This window comes from Petromyzon marinus, assembly GCF_048934315.1.
Source record: "Petromyzon marinus isolate PM22_M1 ecotype Great Lakes invasive population chromosome 84 unlocalized genomic scaffold, UKy_Petmar_22M1.pri1.0 chr84_unloc.1, whole genome shotgun sequence".
Classification (NCBI taxonomy): Eukaryota; Metazoa; Chordata; class Hyperoartia; order Petromyzontiformes; family Petromyzontidae; genus Petromyzon; species Petromyzon marinus.
This window is the reverse complement of record NW_027422638.1, coordinates 522429-540277: the sequence shown is the minus strand read 5'-3', so window position 1 is coordinate 540277 and position 17849 is coordinate 522429. Positions and strand designations below refer to the sequence as shown.

General features: G+C 52.4%; 1 protein-coding gene across 6 annotated transcripts in view; it reads left to right on the top strand.

Moving 5' to 3' along the window:
- The window catches only part of TTF2 (transcription termination factor 2), a 114458-nt gene that overhangs the window by 18877 nt on the left and 77732 nt on the right, over positions 1-17849 (top strand). For all 6 annotated transcript variants that reach the window (XM_076059020.1, XM_076059019.1, XM_076059018.1 and 3 more), the window contains exon 2: positions 15383-15436. In XM_076059020.1, coding sequence (XP_075915135.1) covers positions 15409-15436 — 28 coding nt within the window. In that variant the 5' untranslated portion in view covers positions 15383-15408. The remainder of the gene's footprint in view (positions 1-15382; positions 15437-17849) is intronic.

Sequence of the window (17849 nt, the reverse complement as noted above, 5' to 3'; positions counted from 1 at the left end):
ACTGATCCACCCACCCTCCCAGCCACCCACCCGCCCAGCCACCTGCCCACCCACCTGCATAATTGCCCACTAACTCACCCACCCACTCATTGATCCACACATTCACTCACCCACTCACCTACTTACCCAGCCACCCACCCACTCATTCACCCGCTCAGCCACCCGCCCACTCATCCACCCACCCACTCACCCAGCCACCCACCCGCTGACCCACCCACATAATTGCCCACTCGCTCACCCACCCACTCATTGTTCCACACATTCACCCACCTACTCACTCACCCACCCACTCATTCACCCGCTCAGCCGCCCACTGATCCACCCACTATCCCAGCCACCCAGCCACCCACCCACATAATTGCCCACTCGCTCACCCACCCACTCATTGATCCACACATTCACCCACCTACTCACCCAGCCAACCACTCAACCACCCATCCACTTAACCACCCACTGATCCACCCGCTCAGCCGCCCACTGATCCATCCACTCATTCACCCACCCACTCACCCAGCCACTCACCCGCTCACCCACCCACTTGCTCTCCCACTCATTGATCCACACATTCATCCACCTACTCACTCACCCAGCCAACCATCCACCCACTCTCCCCCACACTCATTCTCCCGCTCAGCCACCCACTGATCCACCCACTCTCCCAGCCACCCACCCAGCCACCTGCCCACCCACCCGCATAATTGCCCACTAACTCACCCACCCACTCATTGATCCACACATTCACCCACCTACTCACCCAGCCACCCACCCACTCATTCACCCGCTCAGCCACTCACCCACTCATCCACCCACCCACTCACCCAGCCACAATTGCCCACTCGCTCATTGATCCACACATTCACCCACCTACTCACTCACCCACCCACCCACTCATTCACCCGCTCAGCCGCCCACTGACCCACCCACTATCCCAGCCACCCACCCGCCCACATAATTGCACACTCGCTCACTCACCTACTCACTCACCCACCCACCCACTCAGCCGCCCACTTATCCACCCACTATCCCACCCACCCACCCACATAATTACACACTCGCTCACCCACCCACTCATTGATCCACACATTCACCCACCTACTCACTCACCCACCCACTCATTCACCCGCTCAACCGCCCACTGATCCACCCACTATCCCACCCACCCACATAATTGCACACTTGTTCACCCACCCACTCATTGATCCACAACATTCACCCACCTACTCACTCACCCACCCACCCACTCATTCACCCGCTCAGCCGCCCACTGATCCACCCACTATCCCACCCACCCACATAATTGCCCACTCGCTCACCCACCCACTCATTGATCCACATTCACCCACCTACTCACTCACCCACTCACCCGCTCAGCCGCCCACTGATCCACCCACTATCCCAGCCACCCACCCACATAAGTGCACACTTGCTCACTCACCCACTCATTGATCCACAACATTCACCCACCTACTCACTCACTCACCCACTCATTCACCCGCTCAGCCACCCACCCACTCATCCACCCACCCACTCATTCACCCGCTCAGCCGCCCACTGATCCACCCACTAACCCAGCCACCCACCCACCCACATAATTGCCCACTCGCTCACCCACCCACTCATTGATCCACACATTCACCCACCTACCCACCTACTCACTCACCCACTCACCCACCCACCCACTCATTCACCCGCTCAGCCGCCCACTGACCCACCCACTATCCCAGCCAGCCACCCACCCACATAATTGCCCACTCTCTCACCCACCCACTCATTGATCCACACATTCGCCCACCTACTCACTCACCCACCCACCCACCCACTCATTCACCCGCTCAGCCGCCCACTGACCCACCCACTATCCCAGCCACCCACCCGCCCACATAATTGCACACTCGCTCACTCACCTACTCACTCACCCACCCACCCACTCAGCCGCCCACTGATCCACCCACTATCCCACCCACCCACCCACATAATTACACACTCGCTCACCCACCCACTCATTGATCCACACATTCACCCACCTACTCACTCACCCACCCACTCATTCACCCGCTCAACCGCCCACTGATCCACCCACTATCCCACCCACCCACATAATTGCACACTTGTTCACCCACCCACTCATTGATCCACAACATTCACCCACCTACTCACTCACCCACCCACCCACTCATTCACCCGCTCAGCCGCCCACTGATCCACCCACTATCCCACCCACCCACATAATTGCCCACTCGCTCACCCACCCACTCATTGATCCACACATTCACCCACCTACCCACCTACTCACTCACCCACTCACCCACCCACCCACTCATTCACCCGCTCAGCCGCCCACTGATCCACCCACTATCCCAGCCACCCACCCACATAATTGCCCACTCGCTCACCCACCCACTCATTGATCCACACATGCACCCACCTACTCACACAGCCAACCACTCAACCACCCACTGATCCACCCACTCAGCCGCCCACTGATTCATCCACTCATTCATTCACCCACCCACTCACCCAGCCACTCACCCGCTCACCCACCCACTTGTTCTCCCACTCACTCATTCACCCGCTCAGCCGCCCACTGATCCACCCACTATCCCACCCACCCACATAATTGCACACTCACTCACCCACCCACTCATTGATCCACAACATTCACCCACCTACTCACTCACTCATTCACCCGCTCAGCCGCCCACTGATTCACCCACTATCCCACCCACCCACATAATTGCCCACTCGCTCACTCACCCACTCATTGATCCACACATTCACCCACCTACTCACTCACCAACCCACCCACTCATTCACCCGCTCAGCCGCCCACTGACCCACCCACTATCCCAGCCACCCACCCACCCACATAATTGCACACTCGCTCACCCACCCACTCATTGATCCACAACATTCACCCACCTACTCACTCACCCACCCACTCATTCACCCGCTCAGCCGCCCACTGATCCACCCACTATCCCACCCACCCACATAATTGCACACTCGCTCACTCACCTACTCACTCACCCACCCACCCACTCAGCCGCCCACTATCCCACCCACCCACCCACATAATTTCCCACTCGCTCACCCACCCACTCATTGATCCACAACATTCACCCACCTACTCACCCCGCACCATCCGCTCCACCCCCTTCCTTTTGTCACTTCTTAGCTGCCGCTGTGGCTATTTGCAGAGCTACGTCAAGGTTTTGACAGCTGCGGGGGGGCGGGGGGTGGGGGGCATTCCTGAACTTCCCGGGGGGGGGGGGTGGGATAGCTCCCAGTTGGGGGGAGGGTGGTGGCGTGGGTGATAGCAACTCCTTGGGATAGCCAAGCATAGCATAGCCCTGGCTGCATAGCAGACCGCCTCTAGGGACTGGCTCCCAGCTATAAGCGGGAATCGGAGTTCTGAGGGTCCCCCGATGGCTGAGTGGCATCCTGGGGTCTGGGTTTAGTAGAGGCGGGGGGGGTGGGTGGCTGGGTGGGTGAGGGTTTGTTAGGGACGGTGGTTAAGAGGGTTTAGGGTGCTTGGGTTAGAGGGGCTGGAGTTGAGTTGGGATTTGAGATGGGGTGGGGGTGGTGGGTGGCGTGGTGGTAGTGGTGGGAGCAAGGAGTTAGGGAGCTAGAGGTTAGTGGCTAGGGTTAGGGGCTAGGAGCTAGGGTTAGTGGCTAGGGTTAGGGGCTAGGGTTAGGGGCTAGGGTTAGGGGCTAGGGTTAGTGGCTAGTGTTAGGGGCTAGGGTTAGTGGCTAGTGTTAGGAGCTAGTGTTAGGGGCTAGTGTTAGGGGCTAGTGTTAGGGGCTAGGGTTAGGGGCTAGGGTTAGGGGCTAGGTTTAGGAGCTAGGGTTAGTGGCTAGTGTTAGGGGCTAGGGTTATGGGCTAGAGTTAGTGGCTAGGGTTAGGGGCTAGGGTTAGGGGCTAGTGTTAGGGACTAGGGGCTAGGTTTAGGAGCTAGGGTTAGTGGCTAGTGTTAGGGGCTAGGGTTAGGGGCTAGGGTTAGTGGCTAGGGTTAGGGGCTAGGGTTAGGGGCTAGGGTTAGGGGCTAGGAGCTAGGGTTAGGGGCTAGGGTTAGTGGCTAGGGTTAGGGGCTAGTGTTAGGGGCTAGGGGCTAGGTTTAGGAGCTAAGGTTAGGGGCTAGGGTTAGTGGCTAGGGTTAGGGGCTAGGGTTAGGGGCTAGGGTTAGGGGCGTGGGGGTAGGGGCTAGTGTTACGGGCTAGGAGCTAGTGTTTTGGAGCCAGTGTTAGGGAGCTAGAGGTTAGTGGCTAGGGTTAGGGGCTAGGGTTAGGGGCTAGGGTTAGTGGCTAGGGTTAGTGGCTCGGGTTAGGGGCTAGGGTTAGGGGCTAGGGTTAGTGGCTAGGGTTAGGGGCCAGGGTTAGGGGCTAGGGTTAGGAGCTAGGGTTAGGGGCTAGGAGCTAGGGTTAGGGGCTAGGGTTAGTGGCTCGGGTTAGGGGCTAGGGTTAGGGGCTAGGGTTAGTGGCTAGGGTTAGGGGCCAGGGTTAGGGGCTAGGGTTAGGAGCTAAGGTTAGGAGCTCTTAACGATGCCAGGCTGCTGGCATCGTCAAGGGTCCGGGATCGAACTCACGACCTCCTGCGTACCAGGCGAGGTAGTCAACATCTCTCAGTGTACGGGATTGAACCCACGACCTCCTGCGTACCAGGCGAGGTAGTCAACATCTCTCAGTGTACGGGATTGAACCCACGACCTCCTGCGTACCAGGCGAGGTAGTCAACATCTCTCAGTGTACGGGATTGAACCCACGACCTCCGGCGTACCAGGCGAGGTAGTCAACATCTCTCAGTGTACGGGATTGAACCCACGACCTCCTGCGTACCAGGCGAGGTAGTCAACATCTCTCAGTGTACGGGATTGAACCCACGACCTCCTGCGTACCAGGCGAGGTAGTCAACATCTCTCAGTGTACGGGATTGAACCCACGACCTCCTGCGTACCAGGCGAGGTAGTCAACATCTCTCAGTGTACGGGATTGAACCCACGACCTCCTGCGTACCAGGCGAGGTAGTCAACATCTCCCAGCCACCGTGGCGCTCATCGTGAGCACAGTGATAGACGTCCAGAGCCGGGACTCGAACCCAGGAGATGGCAAAGGATGCCGTCCGTCTCCGTGTCTATGGCACGGCCATTGTGGACCCCTATGATGTCAGCGGAGATACCCGGCGCTTGAACCCCGTGAATGAGACGTGTGTGTGTCACTGTGTGTCACTGTGTGTGTGTCACTGTGTGTGTCACTGTGTCACTCTGTGTGTCACTGTGTGTGTGTGTCACTGTGTGTGTGTGTCACTGTGTGTCACTGTGTTTCACTGTGTGTCACTGTGTCACTGTGTTTCACTGTGTGTCACTGTGTTTCACTGTGTGTGTCACTGTGTGTCACTGTGTGTGTCACTGTGTGTCACTGTGTGTGTGTGTGTCACTGTGTGTGTCACTGTGTGTGTCACTTTGTTTCACTTTAACTGTGTCACTGTGTCACTGTGTGTCACTGTTTCACTGTGTCACTGTGTGTCACTGTGTGTGTGTGTCACTGTGTGTGTGTGTGTCACTGTGTGTCACTGTGTTTCACTGTGTGTCACTGTGTGTCACTGTGTGTGTGTCACTGTGTGTCACTGTGTGTGTCACTGTGTGTGTCACTCTGTGTGTCACTGTGTGTCACTGTGTCAGTGTGTGTCAGTGTGTGTCACTGTGTTTCACTGTGTCACTGTGTCACTCTGTGTCTCTGTGTGTCACTGTGTGTGTCACTGTGTGTCACTGTGTGTGTCACTGTCACTGTGTGTGTGTGTCACTGTGTGTCACACTGTGTCACTGTGTTTCACTGTGTCACTGTGTGTCACTGTGTCACTGTGTGTCACTGTGTGTGTGTCACTGTGTCACTGTGTGTCACTGTGTGTGTGTCACTGTGTGTGTGTCACTGTGTGTGTGTCACTGTGTGTGTGTCACACAGTGTGTCACACTGTGTGTCACACTGTGTGACACACTGTGTGTGTCACTCTGTGTGTGTCACACAGTGTGACACACACAGTGTGACACACACAGTGTGACACACACTGTGTGTGACACACTGTGTGACACACACACAGTGACACACACAGTGTGACACACTGTGTGTGTCACTGTGTCACACTGTGTGTTACTGTGTGTGTGTGTCACTGTGTGTGTCACTGTGTTTGGTTAATTTGGCGATTTGCGCGCCGCGCTACGAACCCGGCCACCCCAACACCCAGTGACGATTATCCGAACCGGTCCTGGGGCCTCCCCTAGGTCGACTCGGCCTCAAATGAGTTACCCGGTGTAGCGGCGGCGGTGTGTAGTGAACATCGCGAGCACTGGGGGAGAGACAAAGGCGGCCGGGCGTGGTTGCTGGCCACCCACCCCCTCGTGTGCGTAGCCACAGTCGTGCCGGTAGCCTTCACTGGTGCAGCTACTCGCTACTGACAGCACTTGCCCCTGCAGCCCTGTTAGAGGCTACACGGGGGACCTTTGTCTGTGTGTGTGTAGGTGCTGCTACTCGCTACTGACAGCACTTGCCCCTACAGCCCTGTTAGAGGCTACACGGGGGACCTTTGTCTGTGTCTGTGTAGGTGCTGCTACTCGCTACTAGCAGCACTTGCCCATACAGCCCTGTTAGAGGCTACACGGGGGAGCTTTGTCTGTGTGTCTCTGTGTGTGTGTGAGTGTGTCTCTCTGTGTGTGTCTCTGTGTGTGAGTGTCTGTGTGTGTGAGTTAGTGTCTGTGTGAGTTAGTGTCTGTGTGAGCGTGAGTGTCTGTGAGTGTGAGTTAGTGTGTGTGTGAGTGTCTGTATGTGTGTCTGAGTTAGTGTCTGTGTGAGCGTGAGTGTCTGTGAGTGTGAGTTAGTGTGAGTGTGTGTGAGTGTCTGTGTGTGTGTATGTGTGTGTCTGTGTGTGTGAGTTAGTGTGTGTGTGATTGTCTGTGCGTGTGTGAGTGTCTCTGTGTGTGTGTGTGAGTTAGTGTGTGAGTGTCTGTGTGTGTCTGTTTGAATGTGTGAGTGTCTCTGTGTGTGTGTATGTGTGAGTGTCTCTGTGTGTGTATGTCTCTGTGAGTGTATGTGTCTGTGTGAGTGTCTGTGTGAGTGTTAGTGTGAGTGTCTGTGTGAGTGTCTGTGTGTCTGTGTGAGTGTGTGAGTGTCTCTGTGTGTGTATGTGTGTGTGTGAGTGTATGTGTCTGTGTGAGTGTCTGTGTGTGTGTGTGAGTGTTAGTGTATGTGTCTGTGTGTGTGAGTGTCTGTGTGTGTGTGTGAGTGTTAGTGTATGTGTCTGTGTGTGTGAGTGTCTGTGTGTGTGTGAGTGTCTGTGTGTGTGTGAGTGTATGTGTCTCTGTGTCTCTCTCTCTCTCTGTGTGCGTCTCTGCGTTTGTGGGGAGCGGTGGGCGGAGTGATTAGCGCCGCGCTGCTCCGAGACCCGTGTTCGGTTCCCGTTCACGGCCACCAGGGCTGTCCGTCCGTCCGTCCTTGTCCGTCTGTCTGTCCCCGTGTGTCCCACCGTGTCCCCCCGTGTCTCTCTCTCTGTCTGTCTCCACCTCACCTTGACCTCCCTCTCCCCGTGGCGCGGTGTTTCCGTCTCTGTCCCAAGCGGCCTGGGTGTCCCTGTCCATCCGTCTTGTCCCCCTCCCCTGTCTCGCTCTCTCCTCACCTCCTCCTCCTCCTCTGTGTCCGTCTCCTCCTCTGTCTCCTGTCTGGCTCCCGTCTCTCGCTAAATCGAGAGACGGGGTTTGGGGGGGGGGGGTTGGGGTAGAGGGGGGACGGACGGACGGGGACACGAGTTGGAAGCAGCTGCTGGCGCCTCCACCCGCTCAGCCACTCGCTCGCTGAACCACTCATTCACTAAACCACTCATTCACTAAACCACTCATTCACTAAACCACTCATTCACTAAACCACTCATTCACTAAACCACTCATTCACTAAACCACTCGCTCGCTGAACCACTCATTCACTAAAGCACTCATTCACTAAACCACTCGCTCGCTGAACCACTCATTCACTAAAGCACTCATTCACTAAACCACTCATTCACTAAACCACTCATTCACTAAACCACTCATTCACTAAACCACTCATTCACTAAACCACTCATTCACTAAACCACTCATTCACTAAACCACTCATTCACTGAACCACTCATTCACTAAACCACTCATTCACTAAACCACTCATTCACTAAACCACTCGCTCGCTGAACCACTCATTCACTAAACCACTCATTCACTAAACCACTCATTCACTAAACCACTCATTCACTAAACCACTCATTCACTAAACCACTCATTCACTAAACCACTCATTCACTAAACCTCTCATTCACTGAACCTCTCATTCACTAAACCACTCATTCACTAAACCACTCATTCACTAAACCACTCATTCACTAAACCACTCATTCACTAAACCACTCATTCACTAAACCACTCATTCACTAAACCACTCATTCACTAAACCACTCATTCACTAAACCACTCATTCACTAAACCACTCATTCACTAAACCACTCATTCACTAAACCACTCATTCACTAAACCACTCATTCACTAAACCACTCATTCACTAAACCACTCATTCACTAAACCACTCATTCACTGAACCTCTCATTCACTGAACCTCTCATTCACTAAACCACTCATTCACTAAACCACTCATTCACTAAACCACTCATTCACTAAACCACTCATTCACTAAACCACTCATTCACTAAACCACTCATTCACTAAACCACTCATTCACTAAACCACTCATTCACTAAACCACTCATTCACTAAACCACTCATTCACTAAACCACTCATTCACTAAACCACTCATTCACTAAACCACTCATTCACTAAACCACTCATTCACTAAACCACTCATTCACTAAACCACCCGCTCATTCATTCACCCACTCACTCATTCACTAAACCACTCATTCACTAAACCACCAGCTCATTCATTCACCCACTCACTCATTCACCCACTCACTCATTCACTAAACCACTCATTCACTAAACCACCAGCTCATTCATTCACCCACTCACTCATTCACCCACTCACTCATTCACTAAACCACCAGCTCATTCACCCAGTCACTCATTCACCCACTCACTCATTCACTAAAACACTCGCTCATTAACCCAGTCACTCACTAAACCACTCATTCACTAAACCACCCGCTCATTCACCCACTCACTCACTAAACCACTCATTCACTAAACCACCCGCTCATTCACCCACTCACTCATTCACCCAGTCACTCACTAAACCACTCATTCACTAAACCACCCGCTCATTCACCCACTCACTCACTAAACCACTCATTCACTAAACCACTCACTCATTCACCCACTCACTCATTCACCCAGTCACTCATTCACCCACTCACTCATTCACCCAGTCACTCACTAAACCACTCATTCACTAAACCACCCGCTCATTCACCCACTGACTCATTCACCCACTCACTCATTCACCCACTCACTCATTCACCCAGTCACTCACTAAACCACTCATTCACTAAACCACCCGCTCATTCACCCACTCACTCATTCACTAAACCACTTACTCATTCACCCACTCACTCATTCACCCACTCACTCATTAACTAAACCACTCACTCATTCACCCACTCACTCATTCACCCACTCACTCATTCACTAAAACACTCGCTGATTCACCCACTCACTCACTAAACCACTCATTCACTAAACCACCCGCTCATTCACCCAGTCACTCATTCACCCACTCACTCATTCACCCAGTCACTCACTAAACCACTCATTCACTAAACCACCCGCTCATTCACCCACTCACTCACTAAACCACTCATTCACTAAACCACCCCTCATTCACCCACTCACTCACTAAACCACTCATTCACTAAACCACTCACTCATTCACCCACTCACTCATTCACCCAGTCACTCATTCACCCACTCACTCATTCACCCAGTCACTCACTAAACCACTCATTCACTAAACCACCCGCTCATTCACCCACTCACTCATTGACCCACTCACTCATTCACCCACTCACTCATTCACCCAGTCACTCACTAAACCACTCATTCACTAAACCACCCGCTCATTCACCCACTCACTCATTCACTAAACCACTTACTCCATTCACCCACTCACTCATTCACCCACTCACTCATTCACTAAACCACTCACTCATTCACCCACTCACTCATTCACCCACTCACTCATTCACTAAACCACTCGCTCATTCACCCAGTCACTCACTAAACCACTCATTCACTAAACCACCCGGTCATTCACCCAGTCACTCATTCACCCACTCATTCACTAAACCACTCGCTCATTCACCCAGTCACTCATTCACCCACCCACTCACTCATTCACTAAACCACCCGCTCATTTACCCAGTCACTCACTAAACCACTCATTCACTAAACCACCCGCTCATTCACCCAGTCACTCATTCACCCACTCACTCATTCACCCAGTCACTCACTAAACCACTCATTCACTGAACCACCCGCTCATTCACCCAGTCACTCAGTCACCCACTCACTCATTCACCCAGTCACTCACTAAACCACTCATTCACTAAACCACCCGTCATTCACCCACTCATTCACCCACTCACTCATTCACCCACTCACTCATTCACTAAACCACTCACTCATTCACCCACTCACTCATTCACCCACTCACTCATTCACTAAACCACTCGCTCATTCACCCAGTCACTCACTAAACCACTCATTCACTAAACCACTCGCTCATTCACCCAGTCACTCATTCACCCACCCACTCACTCATTCACTAAACCACCCGCTCATTCACCCACTCACTCATTCACCCAGTCACTCATTCACCCAGTCACTCATTCACCCAGTCACTCACTAAACCACTCGCTCATTCACCCACTCACTCACTAAACCACTCATTCACTAAACCACCCGCTCATTCACCCAGTCACTCGCTCACTCATTCACCCACTCATTCACCCACTCACTCATTCACCCAGTCACTCGCTCACTAAACCGCTCACTCATTCACCCACTCACTCACTAAACCACTCGCTCACCAAATTACCCACCTGCCGGCTCACTCGCCTGCTCGCTCACTAGCTCACTCACCCACCCATCCACCCACTCACTTACCCGCTCATTAAACCACTCGCCCGCCCACCACTCACTCGCTCCCTCGCTCACTAAAGCACTCCCCATCCACTCACTCACCCACCCACTCACTCGTTCACTAAAACAGTCACCTGCTCATTCACTCACAAAACCACTCGCCCACCCGCTCGTTCACTCACCCAATCACTCATCCCCCGACTCGCTCACCCGCCCGCTCACTCACCCACTCACATGCTCACTCACACCATGAATCACTCGCCCACGCACTCGCCCGCCCGCTCACCCGCTCGCCCACCCACTCACCCGTTCGCCCACCCGCTCGCCCACTCACTCACCCACCCGCTCGCCCACCCACTCACCCGTTCGCCCACCCGCTCGCCCACTCACTCACCCACCCGCTCGCCCACCCACTCACCCACCCGCTCGCCCACCCACTCACCCGTTCGCCCACCCGCTCGCCCACCTGCTTACCTGCTTGCCCACCCGCTCGCCCACCCACTTACCGCTCGCCCACTCACTTACCCGCTCGCCCACACGCTCGCCCACTCACTCACCCACCCACTCGCCCACTCACTTACCCACTCGCCCACCCGCTCGCCCACTCACTTACCGCTCGCCCACTCACTTACCCGCTCGCCCACCCGCTCGCCCACCCACTCGCCCACCCGCTCGTCCACTCACTTACCCACTCGCCCACCCACTCGCCCACCCACTCGCCCACCCGCTCGCCCACTCACTCACCCACCCGCTCGCCCACTCACCCACCCACTCGCCCACTCACTTACCCGCTCGCCCAGCCGCTCGCCCACTCACTTACCCACCCACTCGCCCACTCACTTACCCACTCGCCCACCCGCTCGTCCACTCACTTACCCACTCGCCCACCCGCTCGCCCACTCACTCACCCACCCACTCGCCCACTCACTTACCCACTCGCCCACCCGCTCGCCCACTCACTCACCCACCCACTCGCCCACTCACTTACCCACTCGCCCACCCGCTCGCCCACTCACTTACCCACTCGCCCACCCGCTCGCCCACTCACTTACCCGCTCGCCCACCCGCTCACCCACCCGCTCGCCCACCCACTTACCCGCTCACCCACCCACTCGCCCACTCACTCACCCGCTCACCCGCCCACTCACTTACCCGCTCGCCCACCCGCTCGCCCACCCACTTACCCGCTCGCCCACCCGCTCGCCCACTCACTTACCCACTCGCCCACCCGCTCGCCCATTCACTGTTATCTACATCATCATCCTCCTCCTCCTCCTCCCCAGAGACGGCATCTGTTGAGTGTCTCCTGACACGGGACAGACGGGGAGGGGAGGAGAGGGAGGAGGGGAGAATGATTGGAACGATGGACGAATGGAGAAATGGATGGAACGATGGATGATGGAAGGAATGGAGGGAGGAGGAGGAGGAGGAATGAATGTATGGGCAGGCACAGGGCAAGTCGGACCGCCGAAACAGACGGGACAATGAAGATGGAGCGATGTATAGTTAATGGTGGTGGTGATGATGATGTTGATAGTAATGGTGGTGATGTTGATGGTGGTGATGATGTTGATAGTAATGGTGGTGATGTTGATGGTGTTGATGGTGTTGATGGTGATGATGATGTTGATGGTGTTGATGGTGATGTTGATAGTTAATGGTGGTGATGTTGATGGTGATGATGATGTTGATAGTGGTGATGGTCATGGTGATGATGTTGATGATGATGATGTTGATAGTGGTGATGGTCATGGTGATGGTGATGATGTTGATAGTAATGGTGGTGATGTTGATGGTGGTGATGATGTTGATAGTAATGGTGGTGATGTTGATGGTGGTGATGATGTTGATAGTTAATGGTGGTGATGTTGATGGTGATGATGTTGATAGTAATGGTGGTGATGTTGATAGTAATGGTGGTGATGTTGATAGTAATGGTGGTGATGTTGATAGTTAATGGTGGTGATGTTGATGATGATGTTGATGATGATGTTGATAGTGGTGATGGTCATGGTGATGGTGATGGTGATGATGTTGATAGTAATGGTGGTGATGTTGATAGTAATGGTGGTGATGTTGATAGTAATGGTGGTGATGTTGATAGTAATGGTGGTGATGTTGATAGTAATGGTGGTGATGTTGATAGTTAATGGTGGTGATGTTGATGATGATGTTGATGATGATGTTGATAGTGGTGATGGTCATGGTGATGGTGATGATGTTGATAGTAATGGTGGTGATGTTGATGGTGGTGATGATGTTGATAGTAATGGTGGTGATGTTGATAGTAATGGTGGTGATGTTGATAGTAATGGTGGTGATGTTGATAGTAATGGTGGTGATGTTGATAGTAATGGTGGTGATGTTGATAGTAATGGTGGTGATGTTGATAGTTAATGGTGGTGATGTTGATGGTGATGATGATGTTGATGATGATGTTGATAGTGGTGATGGTCATGGTGATGGTGATGATAGTAATGGTGGTGATGTTGATGGTGGTGATGATGTTGATAGTAATGGTGGTGATGTTGATGGTGGTGATGATGTTGATAGTAATGGTGGTGATGTTGATGGTGGTGATGATGTTGATAGTAATGGTGGTGATGTTGATGGTGGTGATGGTCATGGTGATGGTGATGATGTTGATAGTGATGGTAGTGATGTTGATGGTGGTGATGATGTTGATAGTAATGGTGGTGATGTTGATGGTGGTGATGGTCATGGTGATGGTGATGATGTTGATAGTAATGGTGGTGATGTTGATGATGATGGGCATGTTGATAGTAATGATGGTCATGGTGATGGTGATGATGTTGATAGTTAATGGTGGTGATGTTAATGGTGGTGATGATGTTGATAGTAATGGTGGTGATGTTGATGGTGATGATGTTGATAGTAATGGTGGTGATGTTGATGGTGGTGATGGTCATGATGATGATAGTAATGGTTGTGATGTTGATGGTGGTGATGGTCATGGTCATGGTGATGATGTTGATAGTTAATGGTGGTGATGTTGATGGTGATGATGTTGATAGTTAATGGTGGTGATGTTGATGGTGATGATGATGTTGATAGTAATGGTGGTGATGTTGATGGTGGTGATGGTCATGGAGATGGTGATGATGTTGATAGTAATGGTGGTGATGATGATGATGGGCATGTTGTTAGTAATGATGGTCATGGTGATGGTGATGATGTTGATAGTTAATGGTGGTGATGTTGATGGTGATGATGTTGATAGTAATGGTGGTGATGTTAATGGTGGTGATGGTGATGATGTTGATAGTTAATGGTGGTGATGTTGATGTCGATGATGATGTTGATAGTAATGGTGGTGATGTTTGATGATGGTGATGGTCATGGTGATGATGCTGATAGTAATGATGGTGATGTTGTTAGTAATGGTGGTGATGGTGATTATGTTGATAGTAATGGTGGTGATGTTGATGATGATGATGGTCATGTTGATGGTGATGATGATGATGCTGATAGTAATGATGGTGATGTTGTTAGTAATGGTGGTGATGTTAATGGTGATGGTGCTTATGCTGATAGTAATGATGGTGATGGTGATGATGATAGTAATGGTGATGTTGATGGTGATTATGTTGATAGTAATTGTGGTATGTTGATGATAATGATGATGGTCATGTTGATGGTGATGATGATGCTGATAGTAATGATGGTGATGTTAGTAATGATGGTGATGCTGATAGTAATGATGGTGATGGTGGTGATGTTGATGGTGATGATGATGATGCTGATAGTAATGATGGTGATGTTGTTAGTAATGGTGGTGATGTTGATGGTGATGATGATGATGATGCTGATAGTAATGATGGTGATGTTGTTAGTAATGGTGGTGATGGTGGTGATGTTGATGGTGATGATGATGCTGATAGTAATGATGATGTTGATAGTAATGGTGGTGATGGTGATGATGGTCATGTTGATGGTGATGATGATGATGCTAACAGTAATGATGGTGATGTTGTTAGTAATGATGGTGATGTTAGTAATGATGGTGATGATGCTGATAGTAATGATGGTGATGTTGATGGTGGTGATGGTGATATTGTTAGTAATGATGCTGATAGTAGTGATGATGATATTGATGGTAATGGTGGTGATGGTGATGTTGTTAGTAATGATGGTGATGATGATGCTGATAGTAATGGTGGTGATGGTGATGATGATGCTGATAGTAATGATGGTGATGTTGATAGTAATGATGGTGATGATGATGATAGTAATGATGGTGATGGTGATGTTGTTACAGATTGATTCGGACCAGGTGAAGGTGAAATGGAGCAGGTCCGGTGCAGCCAACACGGTGAGGACCTTTACCGTGGTGTGGTGAGTGGTGTGGTGAGTGGTGTGGTGAGTGAGTGTAGTGTGGTGAGTGGTGTGGTGAGTGGTGTGGTGAGTGAGTGTGGTGAGTGTAGTGTGGTGAGTGAGTGAGTGTAGTGTGGTGAGTGGTGTGGTGAGTGAGTGTGGTGAGTGAGTGAGTGTAGTGTGGTGTGGTGAGTGGTGTGGTGAGTGGTGTGGTGAGTGGTGTGGTGAGTGGTGTGGTGAGTGGTGTGGTGAGTGGTGTGGTGAGTGGTGTGGTGAGTGGTGTGGTGAGTGGTGTGGTGAGTGGTGTGGTGAGTGAGTGAGCGTGGTGAGTGGCGTGTAGTGTGGTGAGTGAGTGTAGTGTGGTGAGTGAGTGGTGTGGTGAGTGGTGTGGTGAGTGAGTGAGCGTGGTGAGTGGCGTAGTGTGGTGAGTGTAGTGTGGTGAGTGAGTGTAGTGTGGTGAGTGGTGTGGTGAGTGAGTGAGCGTGGTGAGTGGCGTAGTGTGGTGAGTGTAGTGTGGTGAGTGGTGTGGTGAGTGGTGTGGTGAGTGGTGTGGTGAGTGAGTAAGCGTGGTGAGTGGCGTAGTGTGGTGAGTGTAGTGTGGTGAGTGGTGTGGTGAGTGGTGTGGTGAGTGGTGTGGTGAGTGAGTGAGCGTGGTGAGTGGCGTAGTGTGGTGAGTGTAGTGTGGTGAGTGGTGTGGTGAGTGGTGTGGTGAGTGAGCGTGGTGAGTGGCGTAGTGTGGTGAGTGGTGTGGTGAGTGAGTGTAGTGTGGTGAGTGATGTGGTGAGTGATGTGGTGAGTGGTGTGGTGAGTGTAGTGTGGTGAGTGAGTGTAGTGTGGTGAGTGAGTGAGTGTGGTGAGTGGTGTGGTGAGTGTAGTGTGGTGAGTGAGTGAGCGTGGTGTGTACCGTGGTGTGGTGAGTGTAGTGTGGTGAGTGAGTGGTGTGGTGAGTGAGGTGAGTGTAGTGTGGTGAGTGAGTGTAGTGTAGTGTGGTGAGTGAGTGTAGTGTGGTGAGTGAGTGAGTGTGGTGAGTGGTGTGGTGAGTGTAGTGTGGTGAGTGAGTGTGGTGAGTGAGTGTAGTGTGGTGAGTGAGTGAGTGTAGTGTGGTGAGTGAGTGTAGTGTGGTGAGTGAGTGTAGTGTGGTGAGTGAGTGAGTGGTGTGGTGAGTGGTGTGGTGAGTGGTGTGGTGAGTGAGTGAGCGTGGTGAGTGGCGTAGTGTGGTGAGTGTAGTGTGGTGAGTGTAGTGTGGTGAGTGAGTGAGTGTAGTGTGGTGAGTGAGTGTAGTGTGGTGAGTGAGTGAGTGTAGTGTGGTGAGTGAGTGTAGTGTGGTGAGTGAGTGTAGTGTGGTGAGTGAGTGTAGTGTGGTGAGTGAGTGTAGTGTGGTGAGTGAGTGAGTGTAGTGTGGTGAGTGAGTGTAGTGTGGTGAGTGAGTGAGTGTGGTGAGTGGTGTGGTGAGTGAGTGGTGTGGTGAGTGAGTGTGGTGAGTGAGTGTAGTGTGGTGAGTGAGTGAGTGTAGTGTGGTGAGTGAGTGTGGTGTGGTGTGGTGAGTGGTGTGGTGAGTGAGTGAGCGTGGTGAGTGGCGTAGTGTGGTGAGTGTAGTGTGGTGAGTGAGTGTAGTGTGGTGAGTGGTGTGGTGAGTGGTGTGGTGAGTGGTGTGGTGAGTGAGTAAGCGTGGTGAGTGGCGTAGTGTGGTGAGTGTAGTGTGGTGAGTGGTGTGGTGAGTGGTGTGGTGAGTGAGCGTGGTGAGTGGCGTAGTGTGGTGAGTGGTGTGGTGAGTGTGGTGAGTGAGTGTGGTGAGTGAGTGTAGTGTGGTGAGTGGTGTGGTGAGTGGTGTGGTGAGTGAGTGAGTGTAGTGTGGTGAGTGAGTAGTGTGGTGAGTGAGTGTAGTGTGGTGAGTGAGTGAGTGTGGTGAGTGGTGTGGTGAGTGTAGTGTGGTGAGTGAGTGAGCGTGGTGTGTACCGTGGTGTGGTGAGTGTAGTGTGGTGAGTGAGTGGTGTGGTGAGTGAGGTGAGTGTAGTGTGGTGAGTGAGTGTAGTGTGGTGAGTGAGTGTAGTGTGGTGAGTGAGTGAGTGTGGTGAGTGGTGTGGTGAGTGAGTGGTGTGGTGAGTGAGTGTGGTGAGTGAGTGTAGTGTGGTGAGTGAGTGAGTGTAGTGTGGTGAGTGAGTGAGTGTGGTGAGTGTAGTGTGGTGAGTGAGTGAGCGTGGTGTGTACCGTGGTGTGGTGAGTGTAGTGTGGTGAGTGAGTGTGGTGAGTGAGTGTAGTGTGGTGAGTGAGTGTAGTGTGGTGAGTGAGTGAGTGGTGTGGTGAGTGTAGTGTAGTGGGTGTAGTGTGGTGAGTGGTGTGGTGGGTGGTGTGGTGAGTGAGTGAGCGTAGTGTGATGAGTGAGTGTGGTGAGTGAGTGAGTGTGGTGAGTA